The 17747-nt window shown below is 41.0% G+C and overlaps 1 protein-coding gene across 5 annotated transcripts in view; it reads left to right on the top strand.

Moving 5' to 3' along the window:
* Nucleotides 1–17747, top strand: part of GRIP1 (glutamate receptor interacting protein 1) — a 235898-nt gene that overhangs the window by 205847 nt on the left and 12304 nt on the right. For all 5 annotated transcript variants that reach the window (XM_075705821.1, XM_075705806.1, XM_075705814.1 and 2 more), the window contains 6 exons: nt 1408–1477; nt 1731–1876; nt 7361–7505; nt 8596–8744; nt 8911–9099; nt 12509–12662. In XM_075705821.1, the coding sequence (XP_075561936.1) occupies nt 1408–1477; nt 1731–1876; nt 7361–7505; nt 8596–8744; nt 8911–9099; nt 12509–12662 (853 nt within the window). The remainder of the gene's footprint in view (nt 1–1407; nt 1478–1730; nt 1877–7360; nt 7506–8595; nt 8745–8910; nt 9100–12508; nt 12663–17747) is intronic.

The raw sequence follows: 17747 nt of genomic DNA, 5'->3' as shown, positions 1-17747 counted from the left end.
GCGCTTTCAGGAGAACTGAGAGCCTTATACCACATGGCAATGTTTTGATATTAGCACACTCTTTGTTAACAACGGTCCCAAAAGTACGTCTGCGTTCACCACATGGACTGTCTCCTGGCCAGAGCAGCTGTAGGTGGTATACTTCCTGACGGCAGAGAGCAGGTGCCACACCGTTGTCTAAAAACGTACCTTTCGTCACCCTCAAGTTCTGAGCCTGCTGCTTACCATATCAGATCTTCAGTGCAGTCTTCTGTCAGCAAATGGATGAACCCTCCAAAACAATGCATTCAGTGAAGCTGCTCCAAGAAACAGTCCTCTGGAAGCAGTCAGTAATTGTCTTCTTCCTCTGGGGTAGTTAACTGCTTCCTGTGCAACCAAAAGTCAGGCAAAATTGCTAAGCAATTTCCTGGCCAAAGGAAACTTGTCAAATACCTTTGCACAAGTCAGTAAAGAATTGCAATGACTGGCATTGTAGAGCAGAACATCCTTTTAACCATGATGGACAGATAGAAAATTAAAAGTTATGCAAGATACCTCCAAGAAGAGATGAATTAGGTGTGCAAGGAGAGGACTGGTGAGGGTTTTTCTAATTTGACCACTGCTGGAATTGCAGAGCTTCTAGTAGGTATCCTCAGTACAAAGTGGGTGAAAGTCCACAACGCTTAAGGCCCAGCAGCAGTACAGAGGAGCAAGGTTACTCATCAAAAGAGGCACATGTTTACTTCAGAGGAAGCAGCAGTGAAGCAAGCATCCATGTGATGTAAGCTATTTCTGTGCAGATGTGATAACTGTGTATCAGCCCAAGGGTGTGCATGGCCACTATCCACAGCATTTCATTCCTCCTTCTCACCGAGGAAGCATTATCTTCATACCTCTGCCTTAAGCACTGAATGAGACAGGAGTGGATGTAAAGAAAGTGTGCTAGCCCACTCTAGACATTTTGCCAGAGCAGCTCTGTTGGTCAGGGATATAACATGATTTATAACTGACAAAAATATTCTTGCAGAAGATCAGCATTAGTAGTTGTGCTGAAAGTTTCTACTAACAGAAAGTCTTCCTTATGTCTTGTAGCTACACAGCATGTTATGATAGATCACTGGAGCTGTACCATGATACCTTCGCATGGTTCAGTCCTGGCCTAATCCAGAATTCAGACATACCACGTTAAATTTGCTTTGCACCAGTCATCTTTACTCTGGCATATTCTAATTTTTGACAAGTAAAGTATGCAGTCTTACTAATAAGCTGCTGCTGTTTGTTTGTATTCATGTATGTATTTATTTAGGGAAAGGAGAAAAATATAATACAGCTAAATAATGTCTATGAAATATTGATTTGTGGACACAACTAGCCCATCTGCATCTCTAGAAATAAAAAACAGATACTTGTATGTGTTCTTTATTACAGCTCCATCCAGTAGAAAACCAGGGGACCCTCTGGTTATTTCTGATATCAAGAAAGGGAGTGTGGCTCACAGGTAAGACATTCAAGCTTCCACTAAAAATCTGTTTCCACTGTGTAGCCAGCCAGACTCAAGTTAAACAGAGGGAGCTTGTAAGAGACTTGTGCTTTTATTTTGTAAACAGCAGTTACAAATGAAATGTCCATCATATTAAGAAATAGTTGTTTTAAAAAAATCCATCTCATTTCTGTAATAGTGTTCATATCTTCTAAGATACCTGGCTTTAATGTTACCAGAATTTCACGTAAGCTTGTTTACTTGTTCACAGAACTGGGACACTCGAACTGGGTGATAAGTTGCTTGCAATAGATAACATTCGACTTGACAATTGCTCAATGGAAGATGCTGTTCAGATCCTTCAGCACTGTGAGGACCTTGTAAAGCTAAAGATCCGCAAAGATGAAGATAATTCCGGTATTAGCAATGAGCCTATTGCAGATTCTTGTGTATTTTCAGCATTTTTAGAACCTAGCATTATTCTTTTGCATTTAAATTTTAGTGAAATGTTTTTTTCTAAACATGACTGATTTATGCTAATACTAATCAGAAAGTGTCACACTAAAAAGAATTTTAATGGTATATAAAGTTTTGAATTTTCTCAGTGGCTATATTGCCTGCAGGAGCTCCACTGCAAATTGAGGTCTTCGGTTTTCTGGAAAGGCAATTTCCCCTCAGGTACAGCCTGAGGGTTGATCTTTCTCTTGTCAGCATATTGAGATTTTCTCTGCTTTTAAGATTGGAATCATGGTTAGCAAAGCATGGATCCATAGGCCTCACTTCTCTGGCAGAGTGGTGAAGTGCATGCTTTATCCATAAACTTACAAGCTTGACTTCAGTATAACTGTTCGCATGCTTAAGTGTAAGCAGTACTCTACACACTGTGCTGGATGGCTGATGGAGGAGCCATGTCTGATCAGCCCAGTGGAAGTAATAGAGCTGCCATCATTTTGCACACCTACATCTATTCATATTCCTGAATCTTCCCCATTATGGATTCTGCAAGAGCAGAATTTCTACCTGGAGATAATAAAGCGAGTTCTGTTATGCATTCTAGTGGCAAAGGAAGTTAGGCAATTATAACTACCATTACTGCTGGGATTTATATTATGGCGTTACACAAAATCATGAACTGTAGATTCACTTGTCTTAAGCTCTATGCAATCTCATGGCAAAAAGGCACGGCCTGCCACACTCTATTATTTAAAATCAAGTGCAACTGTTGAAATGGTGTTTAGAATTGCACTAGAACACTCTTTTCCTTTAATTGGTTTTCAAAGCAAAAAGAAAATACCTTCTCAGTATGATCAGTACAAAACAAAGGCAGATGCATTTAGCACCTTGTGCAAATTGGCTTTCAGAAGTAAATGTTGATCCAGCAAAGTGAAAGGCCACTGGCTCAGCAGGACACTGTGGTTAGGTCCCTGCAGGCGGTGAGGTGGGATTTGGTACACATAGTTGGTCCATCTGGACAGATGCTGGCCAAACTGGCCATGGGCTGTACATCCAAAGGGACACCTGACTGACAGTTGCTTTGCGAAACTGAGCAAACAACATGTGTTATGAAGAGCAAACTGCAGCTACACTTGGCAGAAGATCAACAGGAAAAATCCACGTAGAAGGAAGTTTGAGTTTTCTCCTGCACAAGAGGGGGTCTGTCTTCTAAGCATTCATGGCACCTAGGATCCCTCCTTCACCTTCTTCCCCTCGTTTGGAAGACTCCCTCTCATTAATAACCCTGCAGAGAAATTGCCAACAGACCATAGAAGAGAGGCATGAGGTAGAGCCATGTAGAAATAGTAATAACTTTTCCCAGACTTTTAAACACTGTGGGTTTGTCCTGTGTGGTTCATGTCATCCCCGCAATCCCTCTCACCTTGTGGACTTAATCTTTTTCTAGGACAGCTTCCATTTCCGTTGAAGTTGGTACACATTTTCTGTTGCTGTCACTGAAATGAAAATCTTTGCTCTCTTAGGTATTCCACAGCATGGCAGCTGGTACAGATTTTGGTCTGCATGGGGTTCTTATTCCACAGTTTTCTTTTACACCTTCACATTGCTTATTTTACAGTTACATCATGTATCTATATCAAGATTCTCACACAACTCCAGTGTCTTATCCAGACATGATTGGTGTAACCGAACAGATTCAAATGTAAATGGACAGCTACTCAGAGACCTACTGAACAAAATTCGCTATACAAATGGTTCTTGTAACAGTTGCTTAAGTGTAAAAGTGTAGTTGAAGTATTAATAGCAGATTTCAGGTACTTTGAAATCTAAAATGTATGAGTGTCTCCTGAGATGCTAAAGAAAAAATATTTTCAAAAACAGCAGCAAAACAGTCACAAAGGTGTACCAAAAGGCATACGTCAATTAAAATAAATTTTTGTTTATTTGCCATTAGTTTATTTATGAAAGTCTGTTTTCTCATAAAGAGAAGAAATGTGCTTCTCAAACACAACAGGAAAAGATCATTAATAAATCCCCCAAGAAAAGCAAAGCCTGATGCTAATAGATGAGTAGGCGTGGAGCACTCCAAAACAATTTCTAAATCACAGAATGAGATTAAGATTTAAACTTTTTTCAGTTTCTCATGGCATGCTTTTTTGAGGAGGGGAAGGCAGGCAGCAGGGGTTCTTCCCGCCTCGGTTTTCATTTCCTCGCCGTCTTTCAAACTCTTTATATTCATTTTTAAGTATTTCTGGCTTCTAGCTCTTCTTTCTGCCTTCTGTCTTTCCTTCCTCTGCTGTCTTTCCAACTCTCCGTTCTCCAGAGAGTTGTATGTTCCTCAGATCCAACTGTGCAGGTGAGGCCAGCAGCAGGGTAGTACGGTGTCGTGCCCTCCCAGACCGTGCTCTTCTTTGCCCTTTTGTCTGTATGGATCAGATGTTACTCTGAAGAGCAAGAGACTGGGGCACAGAGCAGGAGCACTGCAGCAGAGGGTCTACTTTCATTAAATGTGGTTTCCAAGAACTGTCCACAGTTGCATCACAAGAAAAGAAAGAAGGAAAATCTCAAAAACATGAGACCCAAAAACTTGGTAGTTTGATTATATTTCTTCCCCAGGTGCAAGTATGTTTTCAGCAGTTTTTCTCTTTTCTTTTTTTCCTGCCAGTTTCCCAGCCTGGGGACAATTCTATCTCCTGATTAACCTACTGGTTACCACCCTTTTTTGAATATCAGAGTGCTTTGCTTTTGTGGCAAAACCAGCCTTCATTGTGAATTCAGGCCACATGCATGCCAGGTTCTTGGATAGCTTGCATTTCTGCTGCCTGGAAAGAGCGCTGCAGAGAACAGTGTAGCAATTTGACGTTTGTTGCATTCTGACAATTTTCTTAACGAGGGCTAACCAGAAAACAGACATAATGGACCAGTCTCCTTTCCAGTCATTCACTAAGATTTATAGACTTCCAACTCTGATGTGGCAGGGCTGCTGTATGATTAATAACTTCTTATTCACTTGCTGTTGGTGGCAGTGAAACATCAGTATTGTGTCGACCCTTAGCAAATTACTGGCTATTACATTTTCAATTAGCTTGGTGGATTATTTTTCATCCTTCAGTTGAAGTCTTGTATGGTGTCAGTGCCACACCTGAGTAAATGTCACCAGCATTAGATCCCAGAGGATTTGCTGTTGTTCCATGAATGCTATAGCAAGCAAACAAGAGCTGCCACTCTTCTGCTGTGCAGTGGCAGCTTACGTGCTAGCCCACTGTACGCCAGCCAGAGGCTTCCAGTGGGGTCTTGGGATTTGGGTGCTTCTGGAAAGAGCATGTCAGATAAAGCGTAGTTGATGTAACTGAGCCAAAACACTGATGATAATGCCCTGAGTAGCAATACAAGGCCAACGCTAGGCATGAAAATCCCAGTAGTATTCTTTGCTGAATAAACACCACTAATTCTTCTCTCCTTTGATTCCATATGCGTACCATTTTCTTTTATGTGGATAGCAAGGGCAAAATAGGAGAGAGTTGGGGTGGGGGGAAGCTAAAGGGCTACATTTTCTGCAAATTGGGAAGAAACAAAGTAGCTCCAAAGATATTAGTGTTTCTCCAGCTCTGCTGAAGTACCATGTTCAGCATTAACAGAAAGCAACTCTTTGAACCTTTGCTAGCGCTGCAGGTATCTTTTTTTCCTTTTAAAGTTTTTCTATCTATAGGAACAGAAATTGGAAGATTTGAATTTTCTAACTTGTCTCAGGTTAGTTCTAGTAACATTTACGGAATGTGCATCCTAGACATTTTCCATACTCGGTGAACCGTTCAAAATGTCATTACACAGATCTAGGAAAAGTTGCCCGCCAGGCCAGGCGTCCTGGCTGAATACCAATATCATAAGATGGGCAAGGGAGCATTTGTTATTTTGATCTGAGGAGAAATCTGATATTTTAGATTTTAAAATATCCCTTCACAACTCAAAGATACTACAGTTGATTGCTCTCCTGCTGTGGTATTTTTTTTTTTTTTGATAGTATGTAAAAAGCATGCACTGTATAAATACGGGAGCCTTTCTTGTTGCTGCAACACCTGTTGGGTATTGTTTAAAGAAAATACATTGTATTTTAGCTTACTGAGTGATGAATTCGTCTCCATTTCTGATGATTGTTTGGTGAGACTAAAATTATAAAATAATGCAAATGACTTCATGCAATATCATGAAATCAAATCTATTGGAGTTATTTTTCAACTTCATTGATAATTCAAAATTCAGAAGCTATTTTTGATTCTGTTACAAAAGCTTTAAACTTGTCCATCAAAAACATGGGACGTATTTCAGGTTCTCTTAGTAAGACAGCTGCTCATCTTATCATGACTTTTGACTTTTCTCACAATTCTTTTAAGGAAGTTTGGTTTTAAAACTTTTGAATTACCTTTTGTTCTAAATACCTTCCATTCAGTTCAAGAAACAGATGAGTACCAGTTTTTATACAATAATAGTAACTTGTCTTTTCTCTAACAATGTGCCCTTGTGGCAGAGGCAGCCAACAGCCTCCTGGGCTGCATCAGGCAGAGTGCCAGCAGGTCAAGGGAGGTGATCCTTCCCCTCTGCTCAGCACTGGTGAGACACACCTGGAGTGCTGGGTCCAGTCCTGGGCTCCCCAGTGCAAGAGAGATGTGGACATAGTGGATCAGGTCCAGCAAAGGCCACAAAGATGATGAAGGGGCTAGAGCATCTCTCCTGTGAGGAACGGCTGAGAGAGCTGGGACCATTCAGCCTGGAGAAGAGAAGGCTCGGGGGGGGATCTTATCAATGTATATAAATATCTGAAGGGAGGATGTAAAGCAGATGGAGCCAGGCTCTCTTCAGTCGTGCCCAGTGACAAGACGAGAGGCAATGGACACAAACTGAAACACAGGAGATTCTTCCTGAACATGAGGAAACACTTCTGTACTGTGAGAGTGACCGAGCACTGGCACAGGTTGCCCTGAGCTGCTGTGGAGCCTCCATCCTTGGAGATATTCAAAAGCCATCTGGACACTGTCCTGGGAAACCTGATCCTGGTGGCCCTGCTTGGGCAGGGGGGTTGGGCCAGGTGACCTTCAGAGGTCCCTTCCAACCTCAACCATTCTGTGATTCTGTAACAAAATAGCCTGAAGTTATATTTTAATAGGAAAGAAGATACAAGGATTTTAAACAGAGTAAAATTTAGTCCTAATAGAATGAGGGGGGGGGTCTATTGACTTCAATGTAATCAGGTTTTGGCAATAAAAAAGAAATTGCACAAGAGTGAATGGGTTTTTTCCAAATAATCTAGTAGAATATGATTAAGAAATCTATCTGAAATGTAATCCTTTGAAAATGTTGTTTGATTACCAGTCACTAGACTGAATGTGCTATTTTTTTCATTCCCTCATTCTCAAAAAGAAACCAATTGCATCCCCTTGGCATTTCTTGCAGATGAACAAGAGAGCTCTGGAGCAATTATTTATACCGTTGAGCTCAAGCGCTATGGTGGGCCTCTTGGAATTACAATCTCTGGTACTGAAGAGCCCTTTGATCCCATAATCATTTCCAGCCTTACAAAAGGAGGATTAGCTGAAAGGTAAATTGGAAAGCAAATTATTTTTAAGCATTCTTTTTTGTCAAAATGAAGATTTATTTTGTTTATCTGAACATGCTAATTTTCATGGTTTAACAATTTATTTTTGAATAATTGTTCAAATCTGAGTTTATAATCTTTTTGCTGTTGTTTTTTGATCATTGCCAAGTTCAGGAGCATGAGCAATATCTTAACAGGATGTTCTTGTACATACTATACAACACAGAGCAGAGGATTGCAGTCCTTATTATAAATCACCTAGGAAAGACTAGTCAATCAAACTGCTCAGTTACAGGAACATTTTAGCAGCCTTTTAAAAGCAATAGCCTTGTATAGCACAATAGGCAAAGGAAGCACTTAATGTGTCTCAGTTTCTCGGAACTTACCGTACACTTATCTGCCACTTATTGTATGCACACACTGCATCTGTGTGTGCACTTACATACACCATAGCAAACGTCATCCGAGGAGCAGAAATACTCCTCATGGTGAGTGATGGATAGAGAATAATGAAAATGCTAAGGTTTTCTATCACCTATTATTTCTAAGATAGGTAGAGTCATTGCAACTGGTACCTTTGGTGGCGGTTTCAGAGAGAACTTACAGCACACAAAACATGATACTGTGCACAGCCAGAATAAACCATGCATTTACACAAAGAGCATTTATTTTCTTCTTTTGATATGATCGATCCTGAAAGCCACACTGGTGAAATAGCTGGTTACTTGCTCACGCTGCCATTATCTGTTATGTTGTGAGACTTAGAGAAACTTGGCTCATTTCAGAACTTAGCGAGCTGTCTGAGATTGCTCTTAAACAGGTGGGCTGCAATGAATATCATCCATAGGTGATTAACTCAACTACCGCAGTAACATAGAAATCCACATCTCCATGCCTCAGCTCTGCTATTGTCACTACAACAAAGGTGACTTGCTTTAAGCATTTCTAACAAAATAATTACTCTGTAACACAGCTATGAAAGCAAAATGAAAGAAAGAAAAGGAGTCGAGACTTTCGTGCTCTAAATATGCAAACAAATTGCTTTTGTTGCTTTTTATGCTCCTCAGTGTTTTACTTCTCTCTCTTATTGTAGGACTGGGGCAATTCACATAGGAGACAGAATCCTAGCAATAAATAGTAGCAGTCTGAAAGGAAAACCTTTGAGTGAAGCCATTCATTTATTACAGATGGCAGGAGAAACTGTCACCTTGAAAATCAAGAAGCAGACAGATGGTGAGTATGGCCAAGGGTAGCATCAGTGGTCTTTAATGCATGTGTTGTTACAGATTAACAAGCATTTAGGCCATCCTTGGAAAATGTCCTGTCAGTAGTAAAAAGCATATTCTTAGAACTGCAGTAAAGCAATGACCACCACCACCCCCTTTTATTTTTTTATAATCCTATTCAGCTACCAGTCCCAAGAAATTTTCTGTCCCTGTGGGTCACATAACTGAACTGAGCGATGCTGAAGATGAATCCTCTGCTGCACAGAAATCTGGCAAACTCTCAGACATCTATTCCACTACAGTCCCAAGTGTTGACAGCGCAGTAGAGTCATGGGATGGCTCTGGTATTGATACCAGCTTTGGAAATCAAGGTACTATCAAGAGTGCATTGACATTTGAAGTAGAAATTATTGCTTTCATGGTTGACCTTCCTTTGCCTTAAAGAGAACTTTATCTGTACCAACTTCAAACCTTGTACTTTGTAATATGCCGGCGTCTCATTATGACCGCACACCGCGCAGACAGCATGATTTCTTACACTTGGCTGGGCTCAGATTCATTCTTTCATGACAATGTGATGTGTTATGAAGCATTTATCAATACATTAACAGGTTTTTGTTAGCTTTACTGACATCTGAATAGCCCGGTCCATAGCTCATCCACAACTAAATGAGTTTATCCTTCAAACACAGATCAATGCAAGGCACAGAACACACTGAAGATGTTCATTAATTTGATGCCCATATGCAGTAATTTTTAACTGACAACAGATTTATTACAAACTGCTGAAGGGAGAACATTAGGCATTGCTTATGATTTGTAAATCTTCTGCTTCTTCCTCATTCCTGCAGCATTAACATCTAACTTTCAGCCCTCAAAAACAATCATTCTATTCAAAGACATGATTTTCCTTAGCACTAAATTTTCTACTTCTGATTGACTATTGTTTTATATAGGATTTTCAAATAATCTCATTTTAACTTGTAAGACACATTTATTTAGGCAGTGAGGGATACAGACATCTTGTAGTATTCTAGATAACAAGAAAAATAACTTCCACACAGCTTCAGTGTTTTATTTTAAAATCTTCAGAATGTTTACTTCCATACTAAAGCAAGGTATTCCCTCTACCTGGCAGGTATTTGGACAGGCAGATCCTTACTTCAAATAATTTTTTCTCCCTCGCTCTGGTTGCACACATTCTTTCAGTTTTCTTTCTCTGTTTCTTTCTATTGCTTTCCAGGAGCTCATGGACAGCTGTTTTGTACCCTCACACAGGGAACTGAAACCGAGCTCTGCCCAGCAGATTTCCCATATAGACTGAAGTTCTGTGCTGATTACTTTCATAGCACTGGCAGTTTCTTCTGGAAAGCAGAACATTTCCTTTGAAACCTGCTGAGCTACTTGAGATCAAAAAATAGCTGATATCGCTACTAGTGGCCATTTTTTTCTGTTCTTTAAATTTTTAAGTATTTCTTAGCCTTACTGCATGTATTTGGCATCAACTGACTTTAAACAAGACAGTCTCAATACATATAATTACAACTCCTGTTTTCTAAATTTAACTTTTAATTTACTGTTAACATTTTATTTAGTACTCAATGTACTGGGCTAAACCCCCCCCTGTATAATTTGTATTTCACTGGAGTTAGAGTTGGGATGAATTTGTCCCCTTGTCTGTTTTTAACTGTGTTGGTCAATTTATCAAAATAAATAATGTTAGATTTTCTTCTGATATTTTTAAGTTCTAAGGAGAAGTATTGCTGAAAAAGTGTCAAAATGATAGTTCTCATTTCCTGGGTGAATTGATGATATTTGGAGCAAATTGTTCAACTGTGGAACGGATTGAGGCCCAGACTGCTTTCCTAAGTCCTGATCATTCAAATGCTATGCCAAAACTAAACCAGTATCTCAAAGCAGGTTTTTTCCTAACTCCCTTGAAAAAATCAGCCCAGACTTGGCTGGATGCATGGCACTTCTGCTAAACAGCCTGAGTGTAATCAGATTTGCGCCTTATCCCTTGCCGTGGTACTAATATGACCCACATTTCTATTAAAGTTCATTCTGTCTTGACCTGTCAAGTTGAGTTTGGCTTCGCTCCAAACCTTTCTTGGCATAAGCACAGACTAAGCAAATTGAGGAGTTTGGGGAATGTTTCTGGAGCACCAGATAATGTTTTATCCTGTTAGTTACTAATTTAATGCTGGTGAGCAGTCTTTTCTGTCCTTGAATTAATACCTCATTTTGCACCTTTGTCTAATGTGTCTGCCTTACTAATCCAGAGCCTTCCCCATGCAGCAGTCACATTTTAACAACCAAAACCCTTCCTAGAATCTGGGAGTATGTTAATGTCTGCCAATTAGCTGGAAAATGCACACAACTCTGTAGTTACATGGGATTTGAGGGAGACAGGTCTAGACTGATTTATGGAAGCAAATTGCCCTCTTTAGAGAGGTGACAGCAGGGATATTTGTTAGTCATCAACAAAATAGAACTTCCTAATCCAATATGCACAGCAGAAAACACCAACTATAGAGCTAGAAAAGGAATATGCCAAGATGAAATATATATATAGCAGCTCTACCATAATGAATTTTGCTTACCAGATCAGCATCAGCTTGTGACAAGTCGATCCATGTGTTCTTCTTGATACATCACTTGGAAGCCAGACTGTCTGGTTCCTACTTGGAATTCAAATTAGGCTTAATTCAGTTGAAGAAATACTATTGAACTAATACCAACATTGTTTGTATGGTAAAAGCACCCAGAAAAAACTCTTCAGATATAAAGGCTATCTGATGCCACTTACACAGCCTTGAGATATTTGGAAATGGCTGACAGAGAAATCACCTTCTGCAAGATGAGCTTTCCAAGGGTCTATATCGGTCCCAGGCATGTGTGCCCATCATGAGATGGGCCTTTTCCCAGCTCTCAGAGCCCGAGCAAAAAGCAGTAGCTCTGCTAAGTGCAAGTGGCAGTTCCACAAAGGGGCATGGTGCAGAGATTCCCATGTTGGCCTTCATGGAGGGCAGTGCAGGGCTGTGACAGCATGGTCCTGCACTTGCGTTAATGAGTCCTTGCCTCAGCAGTGCCGAGACAGTCGCCCTCCTTCCTGTTCTGGCATTACTCCGGTTAATGGTCACTCAAGAGTCTCTGCACCATGCCAACTTTTGCATCTAGGTAGCCATTCTACAGATTGGTAGTATTGTGCATAATTGACACTAATATGTCACTAATTTGTGGCTGCATTGCTTCCAGATTTGAGAAAGTTACCAGGAGGAAGAAGAAACTTTCTTGCTAGTCATCTGTTTTTTTAATGCATCCTTGCAAACTCTTTTTTCAGTACATCTGAAGCACAGTTTTCTCAATAGCTTAGGTTTAATTTTGGGCATGTTGCACGTGACCACATTAACACATATTTAACACATCCATAATACACATGATTTATTCACTAGTATTCAATGTATGATGTCAAATTGGAAATTGATAAATTGTGAAGGTGTCTAGAACTAAGCATCAGAAGCTGCTGAGACATAAACAGTAGGAGAACAGCATTAGATGTATTTAAGATTTTGCTTTCAGTGGACTTTTCACAGGAGAAGGTCTAGAGCACACCTAATTCCAGACATAGTTTAGGTCATGAATAATATGACTACTACTGCAAAAAAAAGGTAGCAATCATGAGTCCACATGCAAGTTCCGGAGAACCCAGCTTCAGAGATGTACTTTTCTGTCATTACAACATACACAGTGCCATAAATATGTAATTCATCTTTTTAGGACACAGCTATCAGGCTTCAGGATACAACTTCAATACCTATGAATGGAGGAGTCCTAAACAGACTAGTTTATCCCCTCCAAGCAAACCACGAAACCACCCATTTCATGATACAGGGCTGAGTGATGATGAATGGGACCGACCTACAGCAAGCAGGTAAGTTCCCATACAAGTTTCTGTTTTCTGATTTGCAGCTGCAGCAGTGCCTCAGAGATGAACATTTACTGTCTGGAATTAAATTATGTTTTGCTAATGCAGCTGTAACAGCTCTTCCTTTAATATGAGATATAGTATTTATATTTCATGAAACTTATTAGGGTAGGTTAGTGATATCTATGGAAGATTATGATGCCAAAACCAAGACATATATTTATTTTTAATTACTTTGGACAAAAAAACCACAGCATTTATCTCTTAAGACTAAACAAACAAAAAAATTAGGGAATTCCCCTGGGTAAGCTTCAGAAAAAGCTCTGTTTTCCACTCCACAAAAATAAACCTACAAATCAAGTGGCTAAAGACAACTGGCATGTTAATCTTCTGTCTTCCATGAAAATTCTTCGTTTTGGTTTGGGCAAAGAAGCAGAAATTACAGTCGTCTTCCATAAATGCTTGAGACATCTGCAGTGATTCAGTAGGAGAACAAAGTGATCCAGGTAGAAGTCTCTTGTCCAAAGCTGTGGTAGTTTGTCGTGCATTCATTCCTCTTCTGAGAAGTAAATCTCCTTTTCAGTGAACTTCTCTGCAGGCAAAAGAACTTCGTGAGGGAAAAATGTGTAGTTGACAGTGCTTGGAGATAGTGAAAGATCCAAAAGTTTCTTCTTCTCTATTCAAAGGATGATCCAGCAGTGGAAGCACTGCAGAGATTTGGGGAATTCCTGCCAAAGAACAGTTCTTCCTCAGAGAAGGGAAAACAGACATCACAGTTAGAAAAATTCTGTGCTCTTTGTACCCATCCTCAGGACTTGCAGACATGCATGCCCTTCATACAGTTTCTCGCTGTAGCAGCACAGTGAGCCTGAAATCCCAGTCTGTGAGAAATTCAAGTTTAATACTAAAGAAAAACCTTTCTGGTTCCTGTATAAATGTACTGGATAACTAAATCCGTAAGGTCAGTCTTTTACCTTTGAAATACAAATCAAGACCAGGCTTAGATGCCAATGCTGCCTTTTAGAATCTGAATGACAAATCATAGAATCATTTAGGTTGGAAAAGACCTTTAAGATCATCCAGTCCAACCATTAACCTAGCACTGCCAAGTCCACCACTAAACCATGTCCCTCAGCACCACATCTACATGCCTTTTAAATACCTCCAGGGATGGGGACTCTACCACTTCCCTGAGCAGCCTGTTCCAATGCTTGACAACCCTTTCCGTGAAGAAATTTTTCCTAATATCCAATCTAAACCTCCCCTGGCACAACTTGAGGCCATTTCTTCTTGTCCTATTGCTTGTTACTTCGGAGAAGAGACTGACACTCACCTCGCTACAACCTCCTTTCATGTAGTTGTAGAGAGCAATAAGGTCTCCCCTCAGCCTCCTTTTCTCCAGGGTAAGCAACCCCAGTTCCCTCAGCGGCTCCTCATAAGACCTGTGCTCCAGACCCTTCACCAGCTTCATTGCCCTTCTCTGGACACACTCCAGCAACTCAATGTCTTTCTTGTATTGAGGGGCCCAAAACTGAACACAGTATTCGAGGGGCAGTCTCCCCAGTGCCGAGTACAGGGGCACAATCACCTCCCTGCTTTTTCTGGCCACACTATTCCTGCTACAAGCCAGGATGCTCTTGGCCTTCTTGGCCACCTGGACGCACTGCTGGCTCATGTTCAGCCGGCTGTCTACCAACATCCCCAGGTCTTTTTCCACCAGGCAGCTTTCCAGCCACTCTTCCCCAAGCCTGTAGCGTTGCATGGGGTTGTTTGTGACCAAAGTGCAGGACCCGGCACTTGGCCTTGTTGAACAGTTGGCCTCAGCCTATTGATCCAGCCTGTCCAGATCGCTCTGTAGAGCCTTCCTACCCTCCAGCAGATCAACACTCCTGCCCAACTTGGTGTCATCTGCAAACTTACCGAGGGTGCACTTGATCCCCTCATCCAGATCACTGATAAAGATATTAAACAGAACTGGCCCCAGTACTGACCCCTGGGGAACACCATTTGTGACCAGCCACCAACTGGATGTAACTCCATTCAACCACAACTCTTTGGGCCTGGCCATCCAGCCAGTTTTTTACGCAGCGAGGAGTATGCCTGTCCAACCCATGAGAAGCCAGTTTGTCCAGGAAAATGCTGTGGAAGATGGTGTCAAAGGCTCTACTAAAGTCCAGGAAGACAACATCCACAGCCTTTCCCTCATCCACTAAGCAGGTCACCTTGTCATAGAGGAGATCAGGTTAGTCGAGAAGGACCTGCCTTTCATAAACGCATGCTGACTGGGCCTGATCACCTGGTTGCCCTGTATGTGCTGCATGATGGCACTCAAGATGATCTGCTCCATGACCTTCCCTGGCACCGAGGTCAGACTGACAGGCCTGTAGTTCCTGGGATCCTTCTTCCGGGGGATACATCCTCTGATACAGCAGATTGCTCAGTGTCATTTTGTCTAGAGACAAGTCTGTCAAGATGATAGTTAGGATATGGGCAAGTGTAAACTCTCAGTCCGTATCCAGCTCCTTTGGTTCCTACTGGCCAGAAGCATCCTAGAAGTCTTCATAGGCTAGTAGTGGGCAATATTCAATAAAGGAAACGACCATAGTTTTATTCATACCTCCCATTCTTGGTAAATTAATATCTTTAATTTAATAGCAGCATCTTTATCTGCAGTTAAAGCCCATCTTTTGTTTCTCAGATGAGATGCAGCCATAGATTCCAGAACACCTACTGTTCTGCAGTTACATAAGTAATAGGCTGAAAAAGTTGATGAGCAGTGAACTGGGAAGCTGGATTGTAAAACACAGAATCTTCTAAATGAAAAGCGTGTATTCTACTACTATTTTAAAGCACTATTCAATAGAAAGTATGCACAATAAAGAATCTTGTTCTACTTGTCAATGTGACTTATGCCTGAGATATATATGGCACAAATTAAAATAATGATTATTTTAATCCTGTATCTGTAAAATGGATTATGCCACATCCGATGATGTTCCTATAGCAGGTGCTGGAGTATTTGAGAAGGGCATGTCTGTTCTTCCAGCCTGTTATAGAGCTCCTCAGAAAACCACCTCTTCTCTGCCTGTAGCTAAGCATCTTATCTTCTTCTCTAACACTAACAAGTAATTTTTTCTTACCTTTATTTTGTGTAGCACAGCTTCCAAGAACATGTGGCAACAGAAGGAGACTGAGACATTGGGAGAGAATCAAGAAAACCATTTAAAGCAAACTTCTGTAGAAAGATCAGGGGGAGAGAGCATCAGGAGCATGAAGAAGGAGGGCAAGATGTGGAAAGGTGCCTCTGGTGGGCAAAGGAAAGGTGGGGGACAGCTGGAAGAGTGGAATACTTCCAGGTAGGAGAACAAAGAGTGCACAGGAGTGAGGTCCAGCTGGGCAGGGGCGGTGGGGGGTAAGAAAGGAAAAACAGTGGAAATGAGAAAAAGGAGAAAAACAGGGTAAAAGCAGAAAACACATCATTAACATGCCATTGAGCGACAATGAAATTTCAGTTGGCAAGTGAATGAAACCAGAGAGCTTAAACCACTCTGTAGCCTGGTGTCTACCTATCACTGGCAGGTGGGGCAAGTCTGTTACAGTTCCTGCTCCAGGGAAAATTTTTTGCACATTAAAACAATACTTCAGGAATGAGTCTGCCAGATCCTAGAACATCCTATTACCTCCTGAATTTAAAAAAAAAAAAAAAAAATTTGTCTCATATGGCAGTGAGAACCAAATCATAGGCACCTGTGTCTTCATATCTGTCCCACTACCTCTCCTTCAGCATTTTTATGCATCTAAATTTCTGATGGCTCTTTGAATAAGCATCAGAAAACCAAACATATTTGTTATAGGTCACACAATATTTCACATGACATAAAATCAATCTCTCAGGTTTCAGGAAAAAAAGCCATCTAGATGAGAAATTATTTTGGTACCTCTTTTTTTCTGGTGCAGTAGCTCAGCTACAAATCAGTTTATTCACGTGGCTATAATGGAGATGCAAAAGTTGAGCATTTCACACAGCAGGAGACAAGACTCAGAGAAAAGGCAAAAGAGGACATGAGGGCAGAAAAAGGAATTGCTTCAGCTAAAAAGAGGTCCAGACGTATAGGCATCATGATTTCAGATTTCACAGAAGTTGGAGAAGTGGACCTCCAGTTCTAGGAAATCCAGTCTTTGCTGTCGCAGACAATTGCCTCAAATAATCCTGTTCATTAACTCAAGTTCCATTTCATATTATAATACTAGTATGCAATATTAAGAAAGGTAATGGGTAAATTAGTCTATGTTCAGTATTGGCTATTAAAACAACTACTTAGGTTTATTGAAAGAGCTAATTTCAGAAGTCAAGGATCTTTCTAAAATCATGTTTTAAATACTTTCTTATCTTGCCTGAGAGGAATTGCATCTGTGATCTGAGTAGGTATTCTCACCATTGCTGTATCTATTGCAATATCTTAGAAGAAACACTGATGCTAGATGGAGAATCATTGCAATAAGAGATTGAAATGGCTGACCATTGTCTGCTTGACTGATCGTAACTGTAAGAAAGCATCTCTGAGGCAGAGTATCACGTGTGTGAAGCATTCAAGCTGTCGTCTGTTGTGCTGGGCAATTCTCCTATTTAAAAGCTATTCTGTTAACAGTGTTACATTCACGCTATTCTCAGTAATACATTGGTTGTCAAGCAAGGCCTCAGATGCTTCTGTAATAGTGTTTGCTCTCTTTATGTGCTGTTAAGCACCACTAGCTGCAGTCCATGGGCAGCTGCTCCGAAGTAACAGCTTGCTGCGGCCAAAAGGGCAAATTCTCATTCTTTCCTTCCTCATCCTTCCCCTATGCCTTTCACATAACCAGCCCCCTCCCGTGCAGCAGCTCTGACGCTTGTGTGAACCTTCATTGAGCTGATTCCCCTTGCTAAGACAGCAAAAAACTCCTGCTTCCTCCGCACACACACATACACTGTAATGGTGTTGCTTTGGGCTGTGTTGCTGCAGTCCAGAGTTGGCGGTTTTTATCAGACCTCTTTTGCTGGGCCACTTCCCTAAGCATCGCTGTCACCAACATCTTGCTCAAGAGTGCTAGTAA

Source organism: Pelecanus crispus, chromosome 1 (genome assembly GCF_030463565.1).
Source record: "Pelecanus crispus isolate bPelCri1 chromosome 1, bPelCri1.pri, whole genome shotgun sequence".
NCBI classification, from domain to species: domain Eukaryota; kingdom Metazoa; phylum Chordata; class Aves; order Pelecaniformes; family Pelecanidae; genus Pelecanus; species Pelecanus crispus.
This window is presented reverse-complemented; position numbering and strand designations above follow the sequence as displayed.